The sequence below is a fragment of the Dicentrarchus labrax genome, unplaced genomic scaffold, assembly GCF_905237075.1.
Source record: "Dicentrarchus labrax unplaced genomic scaffold, dlabrax2021, whole genome shotgun sequence".
In the NCBI taxonomy this organism is placed as follows: Eukaryota; Metazoa; Chordata; class Actinopteri; family Moronidae; genus Dicentrarchus; species Dicentrarchus labrax.
The window spans coordinates 18,752,115-18,777,134 of record NW_026136714.1 but is presented as its reverse complement, the minus strand read 5'-3'; the positions used below and the strand labels follow the sequence as shown (position 1 = coordinate 18,777,134).

General features: G+C 40.9%; 2 protein-coding genes across 51 annotated transcripts in view; both read left to right on the top strand.

Moving 5' to 3' along the window:
- The first annotated feature begins 469 nt into the window (after positions 1–469).
- Positions 470–11,411, top strand: si:dkey-13n15.2 (protein transport protein Sec24C). 2 transcript variants are annotated; one of them, XR_007887559.1, is made up of 21 exons: positions 470–747; positions 1,299–2,015; positions 2,262–2,320; positions 2,580–2,633; positions 3,051–3,162; positions 3,452–3,579; positions 3,763–3,898; positions 4,200–4,309; positions 4,672–4,784; positions 4,930–5,121; positions 5,301–5,397; positions 5,580–5,684; positions 5,787–5,954; positions 6,396–6,492; positions 6,586–6,734; positions 7,046–7,184; positions 7,775–7,896; positions 8,125–8,304; positions 9,038–9,296; positions 9,679–9,768; positions 10,344–10,544. XR_007887559.1 is itself a non-coding variant. In XM_051423814.1 (21 exons), the coding sequence occupies exons 2-21, from the start codon at positions 1,346–1,348 to the stop codon at positions 10,482–10,484; spliced, it is 3,060 nt and encodes a 1,019-aa protein (XP_051279774.1). In that variant the 5' UTR covers positions 471–747; positions 1,299–1,345; the 3' UTR covers positions 10,485–11,411. The 2 variants fall into 2 exon arrangements, 1 of the variants encoding a protein (XP_051279774.1); XM_051423814.1 differs by having other exon boundaries at positions 471–747; positions 9,038–9,235; positions 10,344–11,411.
- Positions 11,412–14,739: 3,328 nt separating this feature from the next.
- The window catches only part of camk2b1 (calcium/calmodulin-dependent protein kinase (CaM kinase) II beta 1), a 71,579-nt gene continuing 61,298 nt past the window's right edge, over positions 14,740–25,020 (top strand). For 21 of the 49 annotated variants that reach the window (XM_051423861.1, XM_051423859.1, XM_051423865.1 and 18 more), the window contains exons 1-2: positions 14,741–15,047; positions 19,286–19,380. In XM_051423861.1, coding sequence (XP_051279821.1) covers positions 14,986–15,047; positions 19,286–19,380 — 157 coding nt within the window. In that variant the 5' untranslated portion in view covers positions 14,741–14,985. Of the gene's footprint in view, positions 15,048–19,285; positions 19,381–25,020 lie in introns of all 49 variants that reach the window. The other 28 variants (XM_051423888.1, XM_051423874.1, XM_051423868.1 and 25 more) reach the window with 5 other exon arrangements.

The window sequence follows — 25,020 nt, the reverse complement described above, 5'->3', positions numbered from 1 at the left end:
TGCAGCATTTTAATGTTGAACTGAGACCGTTAAAGTTAATTTTTATTAATTTGTTCAAATTTAATTTACATATAGTAAATATTGAGGAAAGTATAAAGTAATTCAATCAACTCAAATCAAGTACAATTTTGAGTTATTGTATTAACGTAACAGTTATAGTTTGTTTTCTTTTTACAAAGAAGTTTTAAAAAAAATAAGCATATAAAATGACATAAGGATAAGGCTAATTTTTATAAATGTACTATATATAAATTAAATTTAAACAAATGAGTAGAAATGTACTTGGGTAAATATTCTTTACCACCACTGCATGAAGACAACAATTGAACTGTGGTGTACCTAAGTCTCAGTATAATGTATTTACTGCTCTGATAGTTTGTAGCTTTTTAATTAGTTTTTTTAATTCTCTATTTCTTGTATCCAAGTGTCGCGGGATTTTACTTTGAAAAATCAAGCGGAAATGCGTTACAGTGACAGTTGCTAGCTTGAGGCTAACTGCTTCAAAGGCTCAGGAGTCAGTGAGGTTCATGGATGTTACCGGTCGTGTTGTGGTCTAAAATCATAAAGTTAATCATGTAACAGTTTATTATCTTTCAATGGTGTGTTATTATAACGCAAAGACGAGCCAATAATTAATTTTAGTCTGTCTGAAGTGTTTGTCGCAGAGGGGAAATGTTGACGGTAACGTTAGTAACGTTGAACAAGTGCGGCCGCACGCAAAGCGCCACTTTCCGTTGATGTCCAAAGGTATCGACTCTAATCTTTTATTGCTTAAAATAACATTGTTCCTTCAGATTCAGCTTTTAATATCACCCTGGTCGTTTATGTGGAGAAGCTGGCAGCACCATGTCCATGTCGAGCCCGTTCATGTCTGTGGTTGCTCGCTAACAGTATTGACCTAACGTTAGCCAACGTTAACTAACGTTACAGAATACTAACGTTACAGAATACTAACGTTACAGTAACGGCGAACAATTCAAATAAACTAACGTTAGTTAACGTTAGTTAACGTTAATTAGCGTTAATTGTCATTTTCCGACGTTTTGTTCTCATAGTCATGCGTTTAGTCATTGTAAGGTTATTTAACCTGCTGGTGGGATGACAGTCATAGTCACAAGACGTTTTTAAAGATGAGTAATCAAACAAAAAAAGCTAATTTGTGTAGTTATGTGTTGCAGGTAGGCTTAATCTATCTGCAGTAACCGGCAGTAAGATGTATTCGGCCTGTCTCAGATGATAACTGAGAATCACATCACGACCCTCAGCATCAGTTCTGCATGTTTATGTTGCCTCGCTAGGTCCCGCCTCCAAGGAGAAACACACCTATCAGTGATGGTTATGGAGGATGATGGACGTCCCGACAGCCAATCAGAGCCAGACACCCTGTCAGCCGTGGGCAGGACAGAACGGCTGGTCCCCAGCTTCACCTCAAGGACCCCCCTGCAACCCTCTGCCCAGCTTCCAGCATCTCAGCCTGGGCTCGCCATCTGAACAGAGACCCTGCTATGACCACCTGCAGGCATCCAACCAGGGCTGCCAGAGCGACCTCACCGCCTTTTCATCCACAAACGACGCTCATCACAGCACACTATATGCTAATAATGCTAATCAGGGTGTGCAGCGAATCGTTCCTGATGCATCCATGGCTCCAGCTGCAAGCCAAGGAAGAAATATACCTCCATGTTCTCTCCCGCTTATTAATCAAGGGACACAGCCTTACAAGCCACTGCAAATGCCATTTTACTCCCCTTACAGCCCATACCAAGCAACGTCTTCCCCTTTCCAGCCCCCACACGCACACCAGGGTTTACTGAATGGACTTCAGTCACCACATCAAAAACATCTGCCCATCAGCTCCCCATCATTTGGACAATGTGTAAACCAGAGTCCGCAGTGCACAGCCCAGTCTGCATTTGAGAGGGCCAATGTGGAGTCCCCTGGTGTATACGCCCACAATCCTGCCTCACCCACCTCTCCTGTCCAACAGCAGCCTCAGTGGACACCACACTGTAGAGGTAGGTTTATTTCTAAATGAGCATGACGTGCTTACATGCATGTTTCAGAGCCTCCTGTGGGAGCTGTCTATTTAAATTAAATGAACTACCAACATCACTGCAGACCATAAACAGTTTAATAGAGCACCACAGGTTATCTTTCAGGGTGTATACCACCACCATCCATCACTTCAGTATATAACACTGTCTGTCTGGATCTTTCCTCCATTGTCTCCCTCAGTGTGTAACTCTTCTGCTTCTCCTCAGGAACCATCAATGAGTTTGTTCCCAGTGCGGCTGCACAGGACACAAACAGTACGCCACAGGTGGGGAAAATATACTAACAGCATTAAAACTCTTTAATGTAGAGACGTAGAGATTTCTGACACGATATATCTGCAGATTATTTTCTCTATTAATTAAAAATGCATTTTCATTTCTGTTTTCATCCCTCAGAATGAAAAGATGTCTTTTTAGGCTCAAGATTAATAATCTGATTGAATATACAGTCTAGAAAAACAAAATGTTGTGTTTTATAATAATGTCAAGGTTTGAGAGTGAGTCATAAAATTCTTCTCTCTGCAGTCTCCTAACTCCGAGTCTCGTTACGGTCTGGACCCAGAGCTCCTGCCCAGTGCGGTCAGTTCTTTCATTCTCTCTCTTGTTTGTCTCTTAACATCTTTTCTTGACTGAATTGTGCAGCTGACTATGAAAGACTATTTACTGCCCGCCATGTTTCAGGTTTTTACCTTTAAGGATTAAACACATGAAGCTTTGCATCATACGCCTCTGATGTGTGTTGCCTTGTACAGTATGTCTTTAAGAAAACTACCAAATGTCTGATATACTGTGTTTCTTTGGCAATGAGCTCATTCCAAGACTGTTTGGTTACATATGTGCTTATTAGTGATTTCATACATGTTTTATACATTGGATGTAACTATTGTATGAATATAGATATTTTATTAGAGATCCTATCCTATTTGGATATAGTGTAGTGTTTCCATAGTCTTCCTGATTGATAAGGTTACACCTGTGTCTCTCTATCTGTCTCAGGTGAAGGTGATTGCAGAGGACAAGGCAGAGTGGGAGGGCAAGGTCTTCGTCTCAGAGCCTTTTTCCCGTCTTCCTCCGCTGGCAACTACTACCTGTATCATAGAGGACAGGGGTAAATGCACTCAACATCAGATAGCATACTTCCCACTGCATCAACATGACTTACAGCATATGGTATGCCTGAAATTTAAGTAACTTTTTTTCCTTAAACAGTGAATGTTTTTGGTACTTTGACCAATGGTAAAATAAATCATTTTTATTTCTGAATTTTAAATATGATATGTTGATGTGTCAGTGTGTCCGTTTTTTCCTCCCTCCAACCCTTCTGGTCACTATATTGAGTTTCACAGTATTTCCATTCCCTTCATGTCGTTCCTGGCCTTGTCTGTGTTGAACTCTAGGTAATGCGAGTCCTTTCGCCATCCGCTCCACCTCGTACTGCGTGCCCTGTGAAGGTCAGACTGCCCTGTTGAGCCGTCTGCCGCTGGGAGCTCTGGTCAGCCCACTGGCAAAACAAAATGCTGGAGAGGTCAGTTTTATGGCTACTCTGCTTATTCTGTTATTTATTAGAAATAGATGTAAGCAATAGAAAAATAATGGCAGCAACAAAACACTTGAAGCCATTTTATAATGCTAAAGTTGTAACGTGAAGGTTTTTGTGGAAATATAAACAGGTGTATTTAATGTGTTAATGTGTGTGTGTTGCCTTTAGAACCCCCTGCCAGTGTGCAAAGAGCCAGAGTGTGTTATGGGTTGTGGTTGGTGCGGAGCATCCATGTGCCCGGCGATGGGCTGGCAGGACTGTGGTCAGAGGTTTTACTGCCCCTTCTGTGGTAAACTCAGCGAAGGTAAGATTTAACATTGATCATCTGCGCACATGCGTGATGTAGTTCGGGTTCAGTGTCTGTTTGACAGAAAAGACGCCACAAGTATGGTCTCTCTAATACCAAACTTTATTCATATTGCACATTTCATACAAAAAGACAAAAACAAAATAAAATTAAAATTGATGCTGCTTATTCTCTATTTATCAACTAATCCATTAACTGACTAGCAATTCAGCTCTAATCCACAGATATGAATATTCAAGAATCAATGTTGCTTACTTTGCACGCAGCAACAGTTTTTCTCTCCTCTCTTTTCTCTCAGTGCCGTGGCAACACTACCAGCCCACCAAAGGGGTGGAGGGGGTTCGGATGGATAATGACAAGAGGCCAGAACTCAGTATGGGATCATACGAGATACTTAATTCTCAGAAGGTTAGTTTCACCCTCTACAGTTGTTATATTGGTTTGCATGTTAGTTGTCGTTATTACCTGCTCTTGAATATGGGCTTTGTCAAACGTGTGTGTGTGTGTGTGTGGGGGGGGGGGGTGTGTGTTTGTGTGTGGGTGTGTGTGTGGTGGGAAGTAGCAGTCTGGATTCTGTGTGTCTAAGACATTAACTTCTTAATACAATAATGCTAAAGCCTCCAACAGAAATACTGTACTTTGGGTCATTAGGGGCTTATTTGATTAGTTTTTAATTGGAACACCCCCATTTGTAATGATTTCTGTTACCTAATTAACCTAACTGTTATATCTAACCGTTTGTGTGTGTAAACTGTTGTACTTTATTTCAGGGTGAGCCTGCTGCACTGCTTCTAGCCATAGATGTGTCTGCCTCAGCACTGAGAGGAGGACATTTGGAGTTTGCAGCGCAACAAATACTTACTCTGCTGACCTCTCTGAAGAGGTAAAGCACACTCCTACCTAATTATATATTCACACACACTCTTTTACTGCATGCTCAGTAATATCCCTATGAGGGTTTGGAAATACTGGCAAAACAGTGGCATTGATCTTGTTTCCAGCTAGCAAGTTTCATCTTATTCATGTAGGGAGGATGGGGAGTCCTCGTCAGACGTCCGAGTTGGTTTGATGACATATGACAGCAGGATTCACCTGTACGACCTCAGCCCCGCCCTGTCCCGCCCACACATGCTGGTCATCACAGAGACAGAAGAACTGCAGCTTCCTGTGAGGGAGGGGCTTCTGGTGTCCCTACAAGACTGTATAGACAGTATTGACAGGTAACAGACGTGTTGACTGACTTAATTTTGAAAGGTTCCACTTTATAACAACTGAGTCCAGAAGCTGGATGCGGACCGATCAGCAAAATATGGCCACTACCAGAAGATTTTGTCTATGCCCAGAAAGTAACTTTGGATTTCTTTGGTGATCATTATCTGCCTGTTGTCTGTGTGTGCAGTGTGTTGCAGCTTGTTCCTCAGTTTAGTTCAGAGTGTGATGACTCAAGCGGAGTTCCCATGGAGCTGCCTGTCAAAGCAGGGCTAGCTGTACTGCAGGTCAGTTATCACTGCACACACTTTACTGTTACGCTTTTCTTCAAAGTTTATTGAAAGTTTGTTATGTGTTTATTGTACAAGCTGTCAATGATCAGTGTCACTTTACCACATTAACTGCATCCTCTCTCAACAGCTGACAGTGTCATGATCTAATTTAAAGATTTGATTTTGTTTGTTTCTAGGCCCTAGGTTGTCCTGGCAAGCTGCTGATCTTCCATACTGCCCCTCTGATTGAGATGGGACACACAAACTCACCCTCAGGGTTCTTTGGCTCAAACAAACCAAAGGTACTTAAGTGGTTCTGCTCTGTAGCTGACCTTCCTGTACAGATGGGCATATGAAGAGAGTTGCATGGTTGCAATAATTCTCTCTCCTTTTGTTTTTCCCAGTCCATCTTTCAGCCGTCAGAGCAAGCTGTCTCATTGGCCAAGGAGTGCGTCAGTCAAGGCTGCGGCGTTCACCTGTTTGTCCTCTCCCAGCAAGACGTGGGCGGGGCTTGGCCAGGACACATTCCATATCTAACAGGTGGAGCTCTGCACACCTACAGCCACCTCCAGGTATATCAACAGCTCCTCCCATCATAGCACTGGAAATGGGGTAAAATTAACTACATAAAGAAGCAATCTAATTTTAGTAATTGATTAGCCATTGTGTTGAAAATGACATTTTGGGAAATTTAGAGGAGAAGATTTCTACCACTGTGATTTCTGTCTGCTAACTAAAATAAGTTAAAATACACAACTGACAGCTGTTTTTAGCTTTTAGCTTTGCAAAGAGTTGCCTTCCACAACTTGCTATAAAAACATCTAGCAAATTGTTGGTGATTAGCTTTCTGTTGATTTATGTTGCACTGAATATGGCTAATTATTCAGCTTCTATCAGCACTTTGTAGTGGCCAATAGAGCAACATGGAAGCAGTGTTTTTAACTGCATTGCTTTGCATACAGATGAGTTAGAGGTCCCAATGTAAACTGGTATTTTTTAAATTCCTACTACAGGGAGAATTGGACAGAGAGCGTTTCTGCACCGATCTAAAGACGACTGTAGAGACAGACACAGGCTACAAGGCTGAGCTCAGGATTTTTGTCAGCAAAGGTGAGATTCTTTTTATTTGTGTGAGTGTGTGATTATTCAGCCACTGCCTTTAACAAGTACGTGTGATTCCACTATTTGTACCTGTCTCACCAGATTTGCGTGTGTCCGGCTGTTACGGACTTTTCATCCCTGGGCCTAACCCTGGCAACGTCACTATGGCAACTCTTGATTGCTTTACAACCCTGGCTGTGGAGCTGGCACACACCAGAGCTCTGGATGAGACGAGAGGTGTCGCCGTACAGGTGGGTTCATTATCATTATCAGATCAGAAATAGGTTAAATTTAGAGACCTGGCCCTTTTATTGCCGTTTCTGTCATCCAAGCCCTTCTGTTAGCAGAGATTTAATTGAATCTGAATACATTTTATATATCATTTTATAATATTATATTATCAGTTCTTATATCAGTTGTTAATAAAACAGTAACTCAGTCCAGAGTAAATCTGTTGATTTTAGAAATACCCTATGATGCCACATTTGTAGCTTACCTACAGACTAAATGTTCCCTTAAACTTTTGTTTAACCATAATCCTCTCTCTCTTCCTGTTTGTCAGGTTGTATTATCTTACAGCACCCAGACAGGGGACAGGAGGACCAGGGTTCACACTCTGACCCTGCGATGCTCACGTCAACTGCAGGACACTTTCCGGCAGTACCAGGCCCAAACACTACTCACCTTCTACTGCAAAAAGAGTGAGAAGATCTTCTACTATAGATCAGTGCATCATGTAGATCTTCTTCTGTAAATGTTAATATAATATATATATATATATATATATATATATATATATATATATATATATATATATATAATATAATGTTAAAGAGTTCGGTCTAGACCTGCTCTATTTGAAAAGTGTCCTGAGATAACTTCTGTTATGAATTGGCGCTATACAAATAAAATTGAATTGAATTGAATTAAATAAAATGCAATTCTTATCAGCACCAGTTCAGTTGTAAATAGCTAAATAATTGTCAATTTGGGAAAAATAGCGTAAATGTTTTTAAATTAATAAACTCTTATGAGAAAGTAGGCAGTCCAATAATCTGCGCTGTACCCTCTGCAATACTGTCGGAGATCATTATCTTATACAGTACAGTGAAATAACTGATAATATTAGTGCGTAGTATCAGGATATAAAAGTATAAATAACGTTGAATGCAGTGTATGTAAAATGCCTTCTTAGTTATGGTATCATTTGTTCTCAAAAAAGTGGGGGGGAAATATATTTTTAAGTGTCACATAAGACAACATAAAGTTGTGTTTTGGTGTTTCTGTGTAGTTTACTGTGCAGTGTTGGAGCGCCCTCTACAGGAGCTGAGGGAGGAACTGCAGACGGAGGTAACAGAAGCACTGGCATCCTACCGCAAACACTGCTGCTCTGCCTCAGTGTCTGCTGGTCAGGTGAGGTTTGGAAACATGAAATATACTCATAACTATAAATGCTGATTCAGTTATTGTAGAGAAAAAACAGAATGAGTAGTCTTTATGTTAGTCTTTTATTTATGATTTTGTCTTTGCAGGGCTAGACCTCTACCTTTTTTTTACTTAACCTACCACCATCAGGTGGCATCATCCTTCTCTTTTTATTAACTACTGTACCGCACTGTACTCTGTGTGTGTGTCCTGTAGCTGGTCCTCCCTCAGTACCTGCGAGCTCTTCCTGTTTACATCAACAGTCTGAGAAAGAGCGAGGTGCTGCTGCCGGGCCTCAGGAGCTCCATCCACCAGCGGCTGCAGCAGCGCTGCCAGGTGCTCAGGATGGACACCCGCAGCACCTCCACACACTTCTACCCTCTGCTGCTGCCTCTGGTCAGTACCATCAACACGTGGGAGTTTGTCTTGATCAGAGTGAGGCTGAAGTTATGCACCAGAGGACAGAATATTCAATACTAACCAAAAATACTAACTCTGGCAGTCAAAAACCCACGCACAAACCCTTTTATCACAACTGCTGTTTGGGAGGTATCAATAAATAAAACTTAGCTTTAGCTGACTGTCACCTACTGTCACTTAACATGAAATAACTTCTAAAAAGTGGCAATAATTCTTTGTGGTCATAAGTCAAATGGTTCTGAAGAGTAGCAGCAGGTTTATATGAGAGATGCACTGGGTTGATACTTGTGGTGTGTGTTGTTGCTTTTTGTTTAAGGTCCAGTGTGTGGGACTTAGAGGCATCTAGCGGTGTAAGTGCAGATCTTAACTCCCGCACTTTACCCTCCCCTTCCAAGTGTGAAGGAGAAACTACGGTGGCTGCGGCCTTGTCTCGAGCCAGTGTTTGGTTTGTCCTTTCTGGGCTACTGTAGAAACATGCTGGTTCAACATGGCATTCACAGGCTGATGTTAGAGCACCCGCTTTAATGGCAAAACAAAGTTTCTCAAGCACTGCTTTAGTGTAGACCTGTATTTATACTAACCAAACTTTGAACACTCGGTAAGGGGTGACTGTCACTTCATTAACAGAGCAGTCCCTGCATTATAGTTGTTCTTGTCTTTGTGGTTTTGGTACTTATCAGCACATTTTTATCTCCTTTTTCACCTGCAGGCGCTGTCAGTTGACAGCTCCAGCTCTCCAAACCTAGAGGAGGCACTGCGCTGCTGTGCCGCCAGCCTGGAGCCTAGAGGTCTATATTTGGTTCATGCACCCCTCACCTTGCTGCTCTGGGTGGGTGCCCAAGTTGCAGCATGCACCCTGGTCGAGCTCTTCAACACCAGCTGTTTCTCCTCACTGCCCTCTGGAGAGGTAAGAGGTTCAAAGGATACAGTAGTGCTGCATCTACAACAAAAGATGTATCCTTGTTACAGTGAGTATATCCAGCAAATTAAAACAGTTCTAATTATTTAGAATGGTTTAGAATTTGTTTTATAAGACTTTTCATTCACAATGCATGTAAAAATGAAATATCTTCTAACTGGCCACATCCCCTTGTAAATGTTTAATTTGAAAAAAATAAAAGAAGAATAATAAGCACATACAGCTATAAACAGTATTTTATAAAGTGTGTATGTAATTTTAAGAGAAACTTATTGAGAAGAGAGAAACAGGGAGTTGGGAATGATGAATAAAAAGATCTAGTTTAATATAAAGAAGACTCATAATATCATTTTTATGACACTGATTTTACCCAACGGGCTCTAAGGACACCCTGTTTACTGTCTGTTTCTGATGCTTTTGTGTTCCTTCAGACCAAGCTACCAGTTCTTGAAAACCCCCTGTCCATCAGTGTTCGATCCCTCATCAACTCACTGAACGCCGAGGCACCTTGTGCCCGCAAGGTGAGCCGCTGCTGAGTGTCCTGCTGTAGCTGCAGCGAAGATTTTATATTTCCGCCTCATGAGTCAGCCAACCTTTGTGGCCTTACTGTATATTACACAGTCGCTGTCTCAGTACGTGAGGTTGATTAATATCTCCTCTGTATCCACTTCTCCTTTATGTCGTGTCAGATTTATTGTAAATTTGAGTTGCCTCCTGAGGAAACCAACAATGCAAAATATAATATTGACTCCATGCACCTAGAGTTCATTCCAAGCTGATCATTGGATTTGTTTCCCACAGCTGTCCGGTGGTGATGAGATAAATACAGCAGACCTACAATTGTTTAGAATTGGCTACGCTAAGTAATTATAGTATAATAGTAATTTTGCTTTGTCAGCTAGTTATCAGAATATCAATAATCTCTGACCTGTTGTTACAGCATTATTCTTTCCTTGTTTTAACCTGTCAAAATGTATCATTTCATTTATGTAGAAGGTAATTCAGACAATCCTGAAAGAGCTGTAATATTTAAATTCAGGGAACCAAAAGTGGGATGTTGATTGATGCCACTGATGAGACTGTTTCTCTGTCTCAGCTGTGGGTGGTGAAGCAGGGCGACGCCTGCGAGGAGGCCCTGCAACGCCACCTGGTGGAGGATAAGAGTCCCAACGGAGGAGCGTCCTATGCAGACTTCCTCTACCATCTCCATGTCAACTCTGTCAGGCTTCTGCAGTGACTTAACACACACACACACACACACACACACACACACACACACACACACACACAATCATAATCATACATTTTCTGACCTCTCTGGGTGCATTATCGTCTATAAAAGATGTCACTGCAGTGTATTCGCCTCAAACAACTAGAAATTATTATGAGGAAATATGAAAGGCCTGTTGTCAGGCAGTGCATTGGGACATCTTACGAGACACATCATTTACTGATATGACTGTGACGTGTGTGTGTGTGCTGTGTTGAATGTGATCCATGCTGTTCTGAAAATGTGTTTATGATGTTAATTTATTCCTGTGTCCTGGCAGTTCTCTGATCCCTGCCTGAGTTGTGCGTGTGTGCGTGTGTGCGTGTGTGTGTGTGTGTGTGTGTGTGTGAGATGCCCACAGTATTTTCTGCGTGCATAATATTATGAATAAATAAAGCATTTAATTGAACCTTGATTAAAGTTTCTAAAGTTGTATCTTAGACGTCGTCCTGTCACATCTGATGAAGATGTGACTCAGGAATCCAAAAGGGCAACTGTCTAATGAGTCCAAGTGGATAATCAATGAACTAATAACATTGTAATTATGTTGCTGCAAGGGTGTGAAGCACTCAAGCATGTGGCTCTATCAGGGGAGGGGGGGTTTGGTGTCAGTGGTATTTTTTCACATTTGATTGCCCAAACCATCCAACAACACCACAAAGAGTCCACAGCCATGGCGTGAGGTTGTATTTAAACACAGTGGTGCTCTGAGCTGAATGCTAGCACGTATTAGTTTGGTGTATTGGCACTAGTACACAAAGTACTAGGGTTGTACTGTCAAGTCAGGTTTTTTTCAGATCCGAGTCCTTGAATACAGGGTATCTGCCTAAACTGGAGCCGATCCAATGCTTGTATTTACACAAATGTTCATTAAAGTCCCCAACCACTTAAAAATGTGTTGTTTTTTTTCTGTTGGATGTTTGAAGCCTCACTGTGCAGAATGATGTATGTGCAGAGTTTGACACTAGAAGGTTGTTTTCACATTCATCTGCTGAACGTTTCACTGTGCTCATTGAAAATCAGATTGTAATGGGGCGGGGCATGAGTTCTTATTTTTCACAAGCTACATTATTTGATCCAAATGCTGAAGGTCTTGATTCATAATGGCCCTGAAGAGATCTGCTAGAGAGGAGACGTATCACTCTGCGGGAGTTGTTGGGACTACCAGTCCACCTGCATTGTACAGTGGTGTTCTTTGAATATTTGCAGAGAGCAAACAAACCAGACAACAGCCAAGCGTAATTTGTTCTGCCATCAAGTTATTCGCAGAATTAACCTTTATTAGTGACAGTTAATGTGACCTGCTGCTGCTGTTTGTCATTTAAACCGGTGAAAGAAGCGGTCAGCACTGCCTGAAATGAGGAGCTGCTAGCTGAATGTGTTACACGCTGCTCTATGCTCACAAGAGAGTACAGATAACAGCTTTGTTACTGTCAGAGTTTAGCTGATCTGTGTATTTTGCCCACGCTGATGGAGAATATTGTCCATCACTGGTACCATCCAATAACTGGTCACATTCACATACTCTTCTCTGTCTTTCAGGAGTCAGAAGTGAAGTGTTGACCACATGATGGCACTAGAGAAGACACCAAACTTATTCTCTGCGGATCATGAGCATAACAACAATAGTTGTTGAGACATTTGACTCAAAACCACAAATGTGGGGATAGCTCACAGCGGCCATGTGTTTAAATCCAACCTGTGGCCCTTCCCCCCGTCTCTCTCCCACCTTTCAAACAAAAACACCCCAACAAATGTGAACCTCGTGGTGGCGATAGATTCAAAGTCAGAGAATCACCAGAGTCATTAGGGTTCATCCTGCGGGTACCATGAATGTCTGTACAATAAATGTTATTGATCGGTCCGATAGCTGTTAAAATAATTCAGTGTGGACCAAAGTGATGGACAGACTGACAGGCCGACATTGCCGTGCCTAGAGTCACACTGCCAGAATGGCTAAAGAACAAATTCCTGCAGGAAAAGATAATTAAGTTGATTAAATGTAACCATCTCTAATTGAATTACAGTTCGTCTCCTCTGAAGTCTGAGCTCACAGCCTGTATTTTTGGATTCAGTCATTTCTTCCCTTTCCATATTCGCAGTATTCATCTTCATCGTCATTGTGAAGAAAAAGACAAACAGAACATTCAAATTATTTGTCATTGTGTGTCTGTGTACTTGTTGTTGGCAGTGTGAATTTGTATCCTAAAGCATTTTGGATGCTGCCCAGTTAGATTCTGGTGGGATCACACTGACTGAGAGGACGTGGGCTGCTGGTTAAACTGCATGTCCGCTTTGTTTGACCCGTTCACTTAAAGCAAAGAGAAACACATTTTTCTTTTTTGTCTCGAAGAATTTAAAATACGGATGAAAGAGATCAAATGAATGATGAGAGAGCATGTCCCCTGTAACACTTCAGTACATTTGGGGAGACGATTACACACATTTTACACATGTTGGGTTGATTGAAGTATTTGAATAAAATAACAAATTAGACAAAAATATTATAAATTTAAATACAAGGAATTTATTAAACATTATAAACCCGTCAAAAAAAGTGAAAGATCTTTTGGTTCAAGGTCGGTGGCTTGTCCACATGTCTTAGGTTGGTGGGGTTCTGTTGGGGGAATAACATTTGGACTCTGAGTTTAGTATTTTTAATGGCACTAAGTTAATTACAAACAGCAAAAATAAATTTTGTATTGTGATTTTACACATTAAATATTGCAGTACACAGAATTTAATCAACCTGCATCTGCACATTTATCATGCAATGAAAGCCAGCTGCTTTGTATCTAATACCTGCAGTATGTCTCCACAGCCTAACACACCAGTCTGTTATTGCTGGGATGTCTGAATTATGTCTTTCTAAAAACTAAGTTCAGGGATAATATCAATCCTTCTGTATTGTTTTGTGGATTAAACCGTGCAACAGTTCACATCGTCCTGCTTGAATCCACACAAACGCACGCATTTACAACACATATGGCGGCACGTTTTGAAGGCACTAACCAGCTCTCTCATATTTGCCCCTATTTGGAAATACGCACCGTGCAGGCGGGAAGTGTGTTCGATTACGTTCCCGCGCTGTGCCGTTGCGGGCTGTGTCCACCAGAGGGCGGCAGAGAGCCACTCCTGCACCGCCGCTCAGTGGGACTCGGGACTGTGTCAAGTTAGTCTGACTCAGTACAAGAGCGGAAGTTATACCTTCAAAATAAACTGAAGAAAAATTCCAGATGATCCCAGTTAGAAAAGGCGGGTAAGCGTGACCTCCTCCAGTCAGTGATAATGGTAAAGCTAAATTAATAAACTCAAATAAATACATTAAAAATGTATATGCTTTGATGTTTCCCACATTTTATATGTACAATTGTAGACCCTATATCATTTTTTAGTCGTCCTTCTCCATATGAAGACTGTGCTGAGATAACTTTGGTGCATTGAACTGATTGAAAGATAAAGTTGTGTAGTTAGTAGGTTAGCAAGTGTTCTATCGCAGCATCTGTAGATAAAAACGTCTCTTTTTAAGGCAACGAAAACACAACAATTCCTATATTTAGGTGATTATACACCAATGAAAACATACCAATGAATATTATATCCTGTTGCCAATGTTACACACTGGACCTTTAATGGAGCATCTGCATTTATTACAATAGCATGGGCTAGTTGGCTAACTAGCTCAATGAAACAATAGGCTGTAGTTGGATCTGTCAGCACTGGTTACTCCAAACTAATATTTTTTTTAAATATTGTGCACACAAGGTAATAACACATCAACTATTAACACAACTTATTATTCTGCAGGGTCCTTTAGGGATTTACAATTAAATAAAATGATCAGAATCAATAGACAGCAGCCATTTTGACTAGTTGAGCTAAGAGTGTAAACACAGGTGTTACTAATGATACTAATTAAGGCTCTGTCAAACAGAGTCTATTGTGTATGTTGGCCATTGACAGTATATATAGATGTTGGCTCACTGGAAAGACTCTGCTACACTAAATGGACCTTAACCTTAATAAGTATAATTGTTAACACCCGTGATTACCCTGTTATGTCTTTTTTAATTAAGAGTTTATTCCACAAAATATGCGGACATTGCATTTATAAAAACGACGCGGTTTATTCAAGTTATAATAATCAACATTTGAATGTCGAAGCTGCGTTTTATTCTGGAAATCCCAACAGGAAGTCGCTCTCATGTGGTCAGACAGCTTGATTGAGGCTCGGTTGAGCAGAGCGCGGTAGCTGTCAGATAGTGGAGAGAGACCCAGAGAGTGAACACCCACCCTGGTCGCTTCGTCTGTCCGTATCAAACCCTCCTTCAACAAGGCACCTCACCGCTCCGACGGCCGTCTAGCTGCTGGGCGGACCTTTATTTTAAACGCACATTTAGCGCAAAATAACCGCATTTCCCCCCCGGAGCTGTCAAAGTAGCGAAGAAGCGAGAGACAGGAGAGCGACATGGCCACGACAACCTGTACGCGATTCACAGACGAATATCAGCTATACGAGGAGCTGGGGAAGTGAGTATCCGGAGGGGTTTAATGTGTTTGTGTCGGGGGGTATGTGTGCCTTGTTGTTCAGTGTATTGTGGATAAAAGGTTTCCAGGCAGGGCAGAGCAGAGCTGTATGTATGTACTTGTGTGTGTTTGTACGTGTGTGTGTGTGTGTGTGTGTATGTACGTGTGTGTGTGTGTGTGTGTGTGCGTGTGTGTGTGTGTGGTGCGCTTTTTCGGGATGACAGCTCTCAAAATACGCTGCTCTCTCTCTCTCTCTCTCTCTCTCTCTCTCTCTCTCTCTCTCTCTCTCTCTCAGTGCAAGTCAATGTCTCTCTCTAACAGATGCCCGCTCTTCTCGCAGTGTTTCTGAAGCTCCCCAAAAATCTGACATCCAACACACCAATGCAATGCAACGCTGACAGTATTGTCTGTTATATGATGTATTATGTTGTGTCTTTGTTTCACGTTGAGTTACGGAGGGACGTGGGGTGTATTGTGGTGCAACCATTTGAACCACAGATGAAAAGAAGGCAACTGCGGTTTATAAAGAAAAACTAGATTTTTTCCAAGTAGTTGCATGACCTTTATAGAGATGTGGTGAACACAGTTAATGTGCATGTGTATTTTATGGCTGGTTTCTGAGTGCTTTGACCAGATATCTTCTTGAAGAATTAATTAATGTCATCTGCAAAGCTATAAAACTGAGATCTGAACAAGTAAATACATTGTTGTGGTTTTAAAATTAAATTTACAGATTTACAAATTTTTTGATCTTTTTTTGTTGAAAACCTTATTAGCGTGTGTCCTGTTTTGTCTTTTTTATGGCATCCATTTAAAATTCTGAATAAACGCCATCTAGATGAACCCATATTTTGTATAAATACAAATAGTTTTACAGCTTTTTAACACATTATGAAGGAGTGACAGCTCTCTCTTCCTTGGGAGGCTTTTTTGCAGCATTGTGGTGGCAGATAACACAAGATAAGACATTGTGCAGTGGCACCAGGCGAAACAACTCCCATCCATCTTCGCTCATAAAGCTGTATTAATCATACATGCATGCATCTCTTTGTCTGAAAGAAAGAGGACAAAAAGAGTTCAGCAGTGCCATTTAAAAGTTAATGTTTGAGCTCCCCACACAACATATAGGTTAACTTCAGTATGATCATAAGAGATAAAAGTGAACATAATGCTCAGTACGGCCACTGAATTCACTACTGAGCATTGGAGATGAAGGTCAGGTCTTTATATTTCAGCATTATAGTTATCGTATCACTAGGATAGGGCGGAGGTGTGAGGGGAACGATAGAGAAATCACTCCTCATCAGGCGTCCGTTGTTTACATTGCTGCTGTTGGGTGTCATGCATCTCGCTGGTGTTGTTTGATTATCATGCATATCTCTCGTTATTTACTGATAGCTTTATTGGCCCAGTGCTGTTTATATGACAGCCAGCTACCACAACAAACAACAGTGTACAGTATGTGTCCTATTTATCTGTGGGTTTTGTAGAGTAAAGGTTGGACACTAAAGTCATGTAGAGAAATATAGGGAAATACTAATTTACCTACAGGAACTTTAACTATATAATACTCAATCGTGGGTGTCTTATATTTCTGAGTATAAACACACTAAAGAGTGGTTCTGAATAGATGCTAATTTGCTGTTTTTTTGTCTTGAAACTGGGTCACCATTTGAAAACATTGTACTGGTTTCAGCTGCTGTCTTTAGTGAAGTGCCGGATTAAAAACTTTCAGAGTTACCTCTCAAGCCTACGGGAGGTTTGACAGTCTGAACATATGTTAATGGTGGAGTATTCCTTTAACCAGACTCTGAAAAAAGGCTCTTGCTAGACTAATTTACAACACTGCATTCCCACCATGCTCGTTTCATCCCATAAGTAATAAATATTGTTAACACGGGACTCTTTGGTTGTCTGACTCCAATATATCCCCAACCCCAGTGAGACTTAATGCTCTGGTCCTGGCTCTTGATTAAAAAATACGTTGTGAAGAATGCAACTGATCAAATGTGTAGGCCTCGCTGTATTCAGATAAATCTTAAAGCGTCTGCAGAGTACTCTCCAGTCGAAAGCACTGGCTCTGAAGCTCTCTGTGTGATAGAGAGAGAGATTAATCTGTACACCCTGCACTGCAAAATATCTTTCATAGACCAATCCTATAATTCAACCAGTCACATAAAGCTCGGAGGAAAGAGCGCAGGTGTGAATGGCTTGGCGTCCTCATGATATCGCTCTCTGTAGCTTTGTAATATTAATCCAACATCTGAGGAGAGCTAATTGTCGTGCGCTCACTCTCTATTGGCTTCACTTTCTTTGCAGGGCTTGTGACATCTAGGCACCGTGCATTATGCTTTATGTTTAGTATGTTTAGCCCATTTATTACAAATCATGTCTGTCGTACTTTACTGCAAACACCACAGCATGCTTGTTAAGTACATATTGTTTGTATAGTAATTGGGTGGAAGTGTGCTAAAACACCGTCATGGTCCTTTAATATTACTGCAGTGTGTCACTGAAATGTTTCTGCCGTAGGGTTTCAATATTTTTTATAAAAGAATATATTTCCTTTGCCAGAGAATATGTTTGAATCTGGGATTTGGTGTGCTGCAGAATCATATATTAATTAGAAAATGTTTTTTTTTTCATATTATAAAGTGAATTAATCAAAAATATCAGTATCTTCTTATACTTCAGTGATGCAGGCAAAATGAGACGATCATACAAGCATCCTGCAAACCATGCATTTTCATTTCTAGGTACAATAATATGAACAGTCACAAAGCCTTGAATGTAGCTTCCTGTCACAGTTACTCATTGAGAAACAAAGGGCAACTCTCGAAAGCCTGTCCTTTTGTCACACGGCGGCTAAGAAGAAATCTATAACAGCAGCCAGAGCTCATAAAGAACACTTAATCTTTTTTTCTTTAGGTTTGTGATATCATCCTGTTTCGTCTCGGTAAGACTTGAAGCTTTTACAATTCCTGTAATTCTTCTACATCACATGCACCTTGTGAGACCATAACAGCACATCAGAGGCTCAGAGTAATCTGGTTACTAAACCCTTGACTGCAGAAGGCACCAATGTTTTTCAAAAATAATCTGAGGTCCATCCAGATCTCTCCATGTCCACTCTCTCTGCGTCAAACCAGACTTTGAAAAGCAATGATTCATGACCTGTTACCTTATTTAACTGTATGTGTGTTAAAGCATATTTAGCCTCGACCATAGATACTTCCCTCACGGAGTGTGAACTTTCCAGGCACAGCTGTGGAGTTTGGTGTCAGTAACATATGCGTTTGTTTGTGTGTGTGTGTGTGTGTGTGTGTGTGTGTGGCTCTTGTCGCCCATTCAGTTCTCTTACACAACTGTGTGTTAGAGAGTTTCTTGCTTTTGGGTCTTATCTTTTGCCACAGCACACATGTTCACTAAAGAAAAGCACTTTGTCAACATAGATTTTTTTAACTAGACTGTCCCAACCCTGAGACGGGGGCATTTCAAACTTGCTTCAGCTTGTTGTTGTTTAAATCAGGTGTTGAAACAGTATTGAAGTACTGCTGGGTTTTCTGTCTCCACATAGATATTTCCCCCAGTCTCTGCTCATAAGTCTCAGGTCAGCTGGTCCGACAACTTTCACCTTTAACCCTGACCTTGTTGGTTATCTGTAACTGCCTCGGTGTGGGGGCAGACCAGTGGCACCAGTCAACCCTTTCACTGTCAAAAGTGGCAGTAAGACTGTGGCAGATCTAAATAAAAAGGCTACGGCTGGAGAAGGCTGTGAAGCCAGTCCACTCCAGAGTGGAGAACTGTCTGCTGTCGGGTTTTATTAAGTGACTCATATTTGAAGCAGCTGATATTCAAGATGTTTAGTTTTATGGCCAAATACATCCAGATATTGAGTGTTTCCAGTCACAATTTTATATAAATGTTGGGTTATAGTTTTCAGATATTGTGAAAATTGGCTTTAGGAGCTCATACCAAAGTTTAGATGAAGTGGCTGTAAGACAACAGTGTTTGTGCATCATGACTTTTTATGTGTGGGGATCGTCATGAGAGCCTGTGAACCAGACAAATCCTGGCAATGTAACTTGTGAGCAAGTTAACCGATTAAGAACAATGCAATTAAAGCACAGAAATATTATATTAACTGGACCTCAAATATCAACCTGTTTTATGTTGGTGGCAGTTATCCACTGATAGTAATGCGACAAAGCTTAGTAAATGTTTTTTCTGTGTTTCTACAGGGGAGCCTTTTCAGTGGTGCGCAGATGTGTTAAGCTGTGTACAGGACAGGAGTATGCTGCCAAAATAATCAACACCAAAAAGTTATCTGCAAGAGGTAAGCACATCCATATTGCAGGATTTCTTCATCATAGCGCAACATGTATTGGAGCTGAGACCAATGGGCGGTTTGTAAAGTGCAAAACACAAAGAGTAGAGTTGAATTCCACTGTTATTTCACTTACTAAAAGCACAATGTGTAACCATACAAGAATGACTAATTTGTTCATAGTTTCTCCGTCCCAGTGGTCACCTCCCCACCTACAGTGTAGACAGTTATATAAGTGATATGCAACAGCAGTTACCCTCTCAGATGGTGCTGCGTAGGACATTTTATCACATTGGGGTCTGTGTTTGAGAAAAGGACAACGGAAAAGTTGCAGAAGCTTGTGACAGTAAAATACCAACACAACTACTGTAGTATTACACCCTGATGGGTCTGGTGAGGGTCCTACATCTTTTCTGCACACCGGGTTCACCTTCTACACGGCACTGATTCTGACTTATACCAATCATTCTTACTGATGGATTCAGTGGCTTCATTAGGGATGGGAATCGATAGTATTTTATTGATACCAGGACCATTATTGATTCTGATTATCGGTTCAGTTCTTTGTTGATTCCATTATTGATTCCTGATCAATTTTCTGCGTAGAAAAAAGTTTCAGCATCAGTCAACACAGTGTATAAAGAGTTATAGTGGACTCTGAGTTTCTTTGTGAAATGAAACCACGCCTTGGACTGTGTCTTCCTCTCTGCAGTGAGTCTTATCGCACGTTTGCAGCAATACAGACTCATGAGTTTGAAATCACTGTTTGGGAATGCCCAACTGTTTAAAAAACATCCTGGCACTGATGAAAACAATTGATAAGCTCAGTGGCATGTGATTCCGATGGATGAGAGAATTTGGTACCAGTTCTTAACAGGAAACGGTTCTTGATTCCTGTCCCTATGTGTCATGTACTCAAGGTTCTCATTTAAATGGGTTCTCAATGTATCCAGGGAATGTATGGGTGACACAGGGCTACAATTCCTATCCACCTTGGTCCAATTGTGTATTCTTGCCCTAACAACTTGGACTGGTTGGAGTTCCCGTACAGTGAAGAGTGGAACTGGTGGGGATAGCATAGGGCTTCTGCTTGGTATGTCCTTTCAGTTAAGCTCATGGCTGGCAGATGAAAAGAGGTGAATGGTGACTCCACGTGTCACAGAAGTAGTTTTGCATTATGTTTTGTGGAGCCATACAGAAAATGTTGCTGTGGCGTTATAATTGGACTTAATGTTAAGTCTGGTATAAACTAGGGCTAAACTAGTCTATGATTCTAATCAATGGTTGAGAAGACCTGGAGTCCACTCACATTATTTTTTTGCACTTTCTTTTCACATCATTGTTGCTTTTCCTTTGCCATTAAATTATCACTTAATGGAGAGAGGAATATTGTAAAAGCACCAAAGGCTCTTTGCTTTGAGTTCTTTAATATTACGGTAATGGCTTGTAAATTTGCTGATAGGAAGTTAAGCTCCTTCCACACTCATTTTAAATTAGGTTTATTATATAATAATGTAACTGCAGTAATGTTTTACTAATGTTTTACCAAATAAAAAAAGATCTTTTAAGCACCTTAATCAGTGTCACATACTGTGCAGCCAGTAACGGTTTAAGCCAAAGCCAAAGCTAAATGCCATGGCCATGAAGACCAATTCGGCAGCACAGTGGTCGCTGTGGCTCTTCACACCACCACTTGCCCAGTATAAATCTCCTGCTGCCCCTCCAGCTTCGTAACTGGAGCCCCACTGCCTAGGCCCTGCCAGGTGGCACCACACTGACATCTTGACTGTTACCCTGCCTACACACACACACACACACACACACACACAAATAGGCCCACTGCGTGTGTGTGAAAATGTTGAGTGTGGTTGAACAGGCATTTTAACAGGCATTAGCAGAGGGTATACATTAGGACTGCATGATTTTATGATGCTTTCTTTTGAAATAATTATCCAAAGTGTGTGCTCCTCTCCTTCACAGTGCAGACACATAGAAACAGTGTAGTGTTAATAAATAAATCAGATGAAGTTGTAATGCACTTTTGGGACTGTGTTTCAACATACAGTTTTAAGTTACAGCAGACATTAGACAAAAATAAATATGGCCACCTTCACTTCACAAAATGCTATTCTGAACTTTGAAGCAGCTATAATTGTTTTAATAACAACGTCTGAAATGACAACGTAAAAACAATGTCACAGTTAGAAAGGGGTTGCTTGTAGTAATGAACCTACAGTGAATTATCTACCAAATCTGCAGCTCCCCTTGGCTTTATGGAGCTTGTTATGGAGCGAGTTTCAGCTCATTGTTCAGTTGTCCAACCCAAAACTTTACTGTCTTGGTTCATTGGCACTACAAGCGTCATTTCCAGTCACAGTAGGCAGCTCTTTTAAGTGAAAAACCTCTAAAAACCGACTGTACATTACATGCTAAGCACCAAACAGCGACTAGCTGGGTGAACATAGTGGAGCATTTATCAGCTGAAGAGACAAATATTTTCCTGTTGGTAGAGAGTGGGTAGACACTACAAACAAAAGAGAGTGAATTGGGCTTATGTTTGGCTCGTTGCTAGAAGCATGAATCCAAATGAATGATAATGTTACAAAATAAAGTTCGCCATAGGTCATATGTCAATATGGATGTAACGATACACTTACGATTCAACACAATTCATAATACTGGGTTCATAATACGAAGTTCTAACGATTTTCTTTCATAATAAATGAACAAAATATATTTTCCTTATATTTTCTTCATCAAATTATAGAATCCTTTTTTATTTCTAAGGTAGAAAAAAACTGTGCAAAACAATGCATATTTCCTTTTCTTTGTAAAAGTGAAACTGAAGTCTTTACGCTTTCGTATCACGATTGGTATCATGATTCATTTTTCATCTCACAGATTTTAAACTTGATTAAATTGTATTTGTGTTGTGATTGAACTGTCTTGTGATTTAGTTTTTATATGTCAATGTTGTGTTCACAGCCTGTTTTCTGCTGCCACCAAGGGGCCAATAAGACAGTTATTGCAGGTTAAAATTGTTCTGATCTCCCAAATAACAAAAGAGTGAAAACAAAACTGATATCTTGTATCAGAATTGTACTTTATATCAAAAGGCTGTGTCCCATCATCCTTAGCAGCAGTTATGTCACTCTTGTGATATTTTCATTATATTTCATTGCAAGCAAGCAGCATTTAATGAGATTAAGCCCATCCTAGATTATCCTGATGCTATTAGCAGGGGGCCAACAGTTAATCCCAACAATTGGCTTGATGAGACCTTAAGCGCGTACACACACACACACACACTGTCATTAGACCTATACATTTCACTCTAGCTGCTTTATCAGGGATTGCAGCTGCTTTATGCACCATATTTCTAAGGCCCAGTATAATCTCCCATTTGATAGGAGGACTGATCTGACCTGACTGGGTGGTGCGCAAGGCTTGTTCTGCGCTCTTTACTGCACTCTTTACTAATAAATGAGCCATGTTCTATGAAACAGCAGAGCAATGTTGGAGGCGGCAGAGCCGCTGCATACTACTTCTACTCCAGGTCCTATTTATAGCTCCATGACCTATCTGACATGGGCTGCTACAGCCTGGTTTTATGGCAGTCGTGATGACTTGCTGCTTTACTTTAGAAGTGGGATTTGGTTCAAGTCGTTTTGTTGTTGTAATATCTCTCAGGCAGCAGGTAAGGTCGATGAGCCCTGGTTGCAGCAACTTAAAGAGGAGCGTTTGTTTAGGACTGACAGATGGAGATGGTAGCCGAGGGGAGGGAGGGGTCATGCGAGAGAAGGCACCCCAGGCACTTGGCAGCTGAGGGCCATGCGCCTGTACGCCTACATGCCTTTAGCACGGGACTCTCATCTGACTCTCCCTCTCGGTCTCCCTGACACACACACACACACACACACACACAGTTCAATGCACAGTGAACTATCAATAATCAGCTACAACAAGAAAAGACTAAAGATTTCTTGTTCATAGTAGTCTAAATACTTGAAGCCATGATGATTCACTGACTCAAAAGTCAGGAATACCGTTCAGCTATGATATTAAACGCAAGCATTTATAAATAATCATCATTGTGGCCTAGATGTGTGTGTGAAAGTAAGTAAGGGTTAGATACAATGAGGTAAAAAAAACGCATATAATGTTACATACCGATACACACAGCCAGGCCTCTCCTCTGTGTGTAACATCTTCCAACCCACCACCCCACCCCTAACCTCCTTGCAGACACAAAGCGGTTAATGCCAATCCAACACATGTCAACACACGAAATGTAGGACAGGTCTGTTGGGCAAGGCCTCCAGCCAATCATAGAGCTTGTTTATTGGCAGTGATCTCTGGACAGGGGTTGCCAGAGGTTGCTGTATGGCCTTGTAATTTATCGTGATACAGAGTAGTTGTGCTTGTGTGTGTATATTGCGTATGTGTGTTTTGTGTGTGTGTGTGTGTGAGATTCACCTGCAATGCAGTAGCAGTGATCTGACCTGGTTTGGCCAGCCAGCTTTGTGTCAATGTCAAATAACAAGGACAGATGTAGTCAAATCAGTCGTGTATGTATTAAACCTTAGTACTAAGCCTCATTATGAAGTCAAATCACTTCAGCTGCGATTTCACATAAAAGTTAAACCTGAATTGTTATTACTCCATACTTGTTTTAATAACAATATACAGTCTGCTTGGATTTAAAGCAGTATTTCACTTTTATAATACACATTTTTTATGACCTATGTTTTGTTAATTGGCATATTTTAGGTTAAATTGAAGGATGAGACACAATGATGCCTTCAGTGGGCTCAGAGGATTAATTTGTCTCCTGAATCCTGTTACATTTGAATTACATTCTGACATTGCTACGATATAATTTGTCCCAAAGGGTCAAGCTTCACCTTAAATTTAGAGGCTGCATTATGACACTATGTCCCTCTGTCCTGCCATTGCTGTAAAGGAAATTGAATGTTGCATATCTGCTCATGAGTCCGTAGCAGGAAACAATGCGGCTCGCCTGGTCACACACAATCTCGTATTACAGTACACTGAAATATGTTTCTGAAACGATTTTAGGTGACAAATAGTTAACGATATTGCTTCACATTTGATCAGCACTGCTTAGTTTGACAGGTTTTTTTGAGTTTTGTGAGCTGGACAGACTCACTGAGAGTGACTTCTCAATCACAGGGTAGCCGCGCCGTGGCTTTATGGTCTATTTTGCTCTAAAGTGGACCACTATTTACTAAATGAACATCATAATGTATGGAAGAAGACTTTAAACTAGTGATTGAGACTATAAACTTTCTAGGAAACTGTTTACTGAGCTAATAAATCAAGTCGGTGTGAGTTTTTGTAATCCAGCCAATGGAGCTCCCCCTGCTGGCCTTTACATAGAATGCAGGTTTCAGGACTCTTCCGCATTGGCTTCACTTTAGAGACCCGGAAGCTGTGTCCATTATATATACTGTCAGTGGTTAATACTTAGTACTTAAGTTTCTCAACCTGTAAGGGTCATGCTAATGTTGCGAGTCTAATGTTCTGAACAATGGTTATATGGTGTCCTTGGGTTATTTCACTCAGTGTGGGGCTGCACAATTAGTTGAAATAAATCTTGTTTCAGTGAAAATGAAAATTCTGATCTAA

Excerpts from the sequence above, each read along its gene's own strand:
- si:dkey-13n15.2 (XM_051423814.1), top strand. The coding sequence starts at position 1,346 with ATGATGGACGTCCCGACAGCCAATCAGAGCCAGACACCCTGTCAGCCG. Across the intron at positions 6,735-7,045 it reads CGAGAGGTGTCGCCGTACAG|GTTGTATTATCTTACAGCAC; the intron begins GTGGGTTCATTA and ends CCTGTTTGTCAG. Across the intron at positions 9,236-9,678 it reads CCTCACTGCCCTCTGGAGAG|ACCAAGCTACCAGTTCTTGA; the intron begins GTAAGAGGTTCA and ends GTGTTCCTTCAG.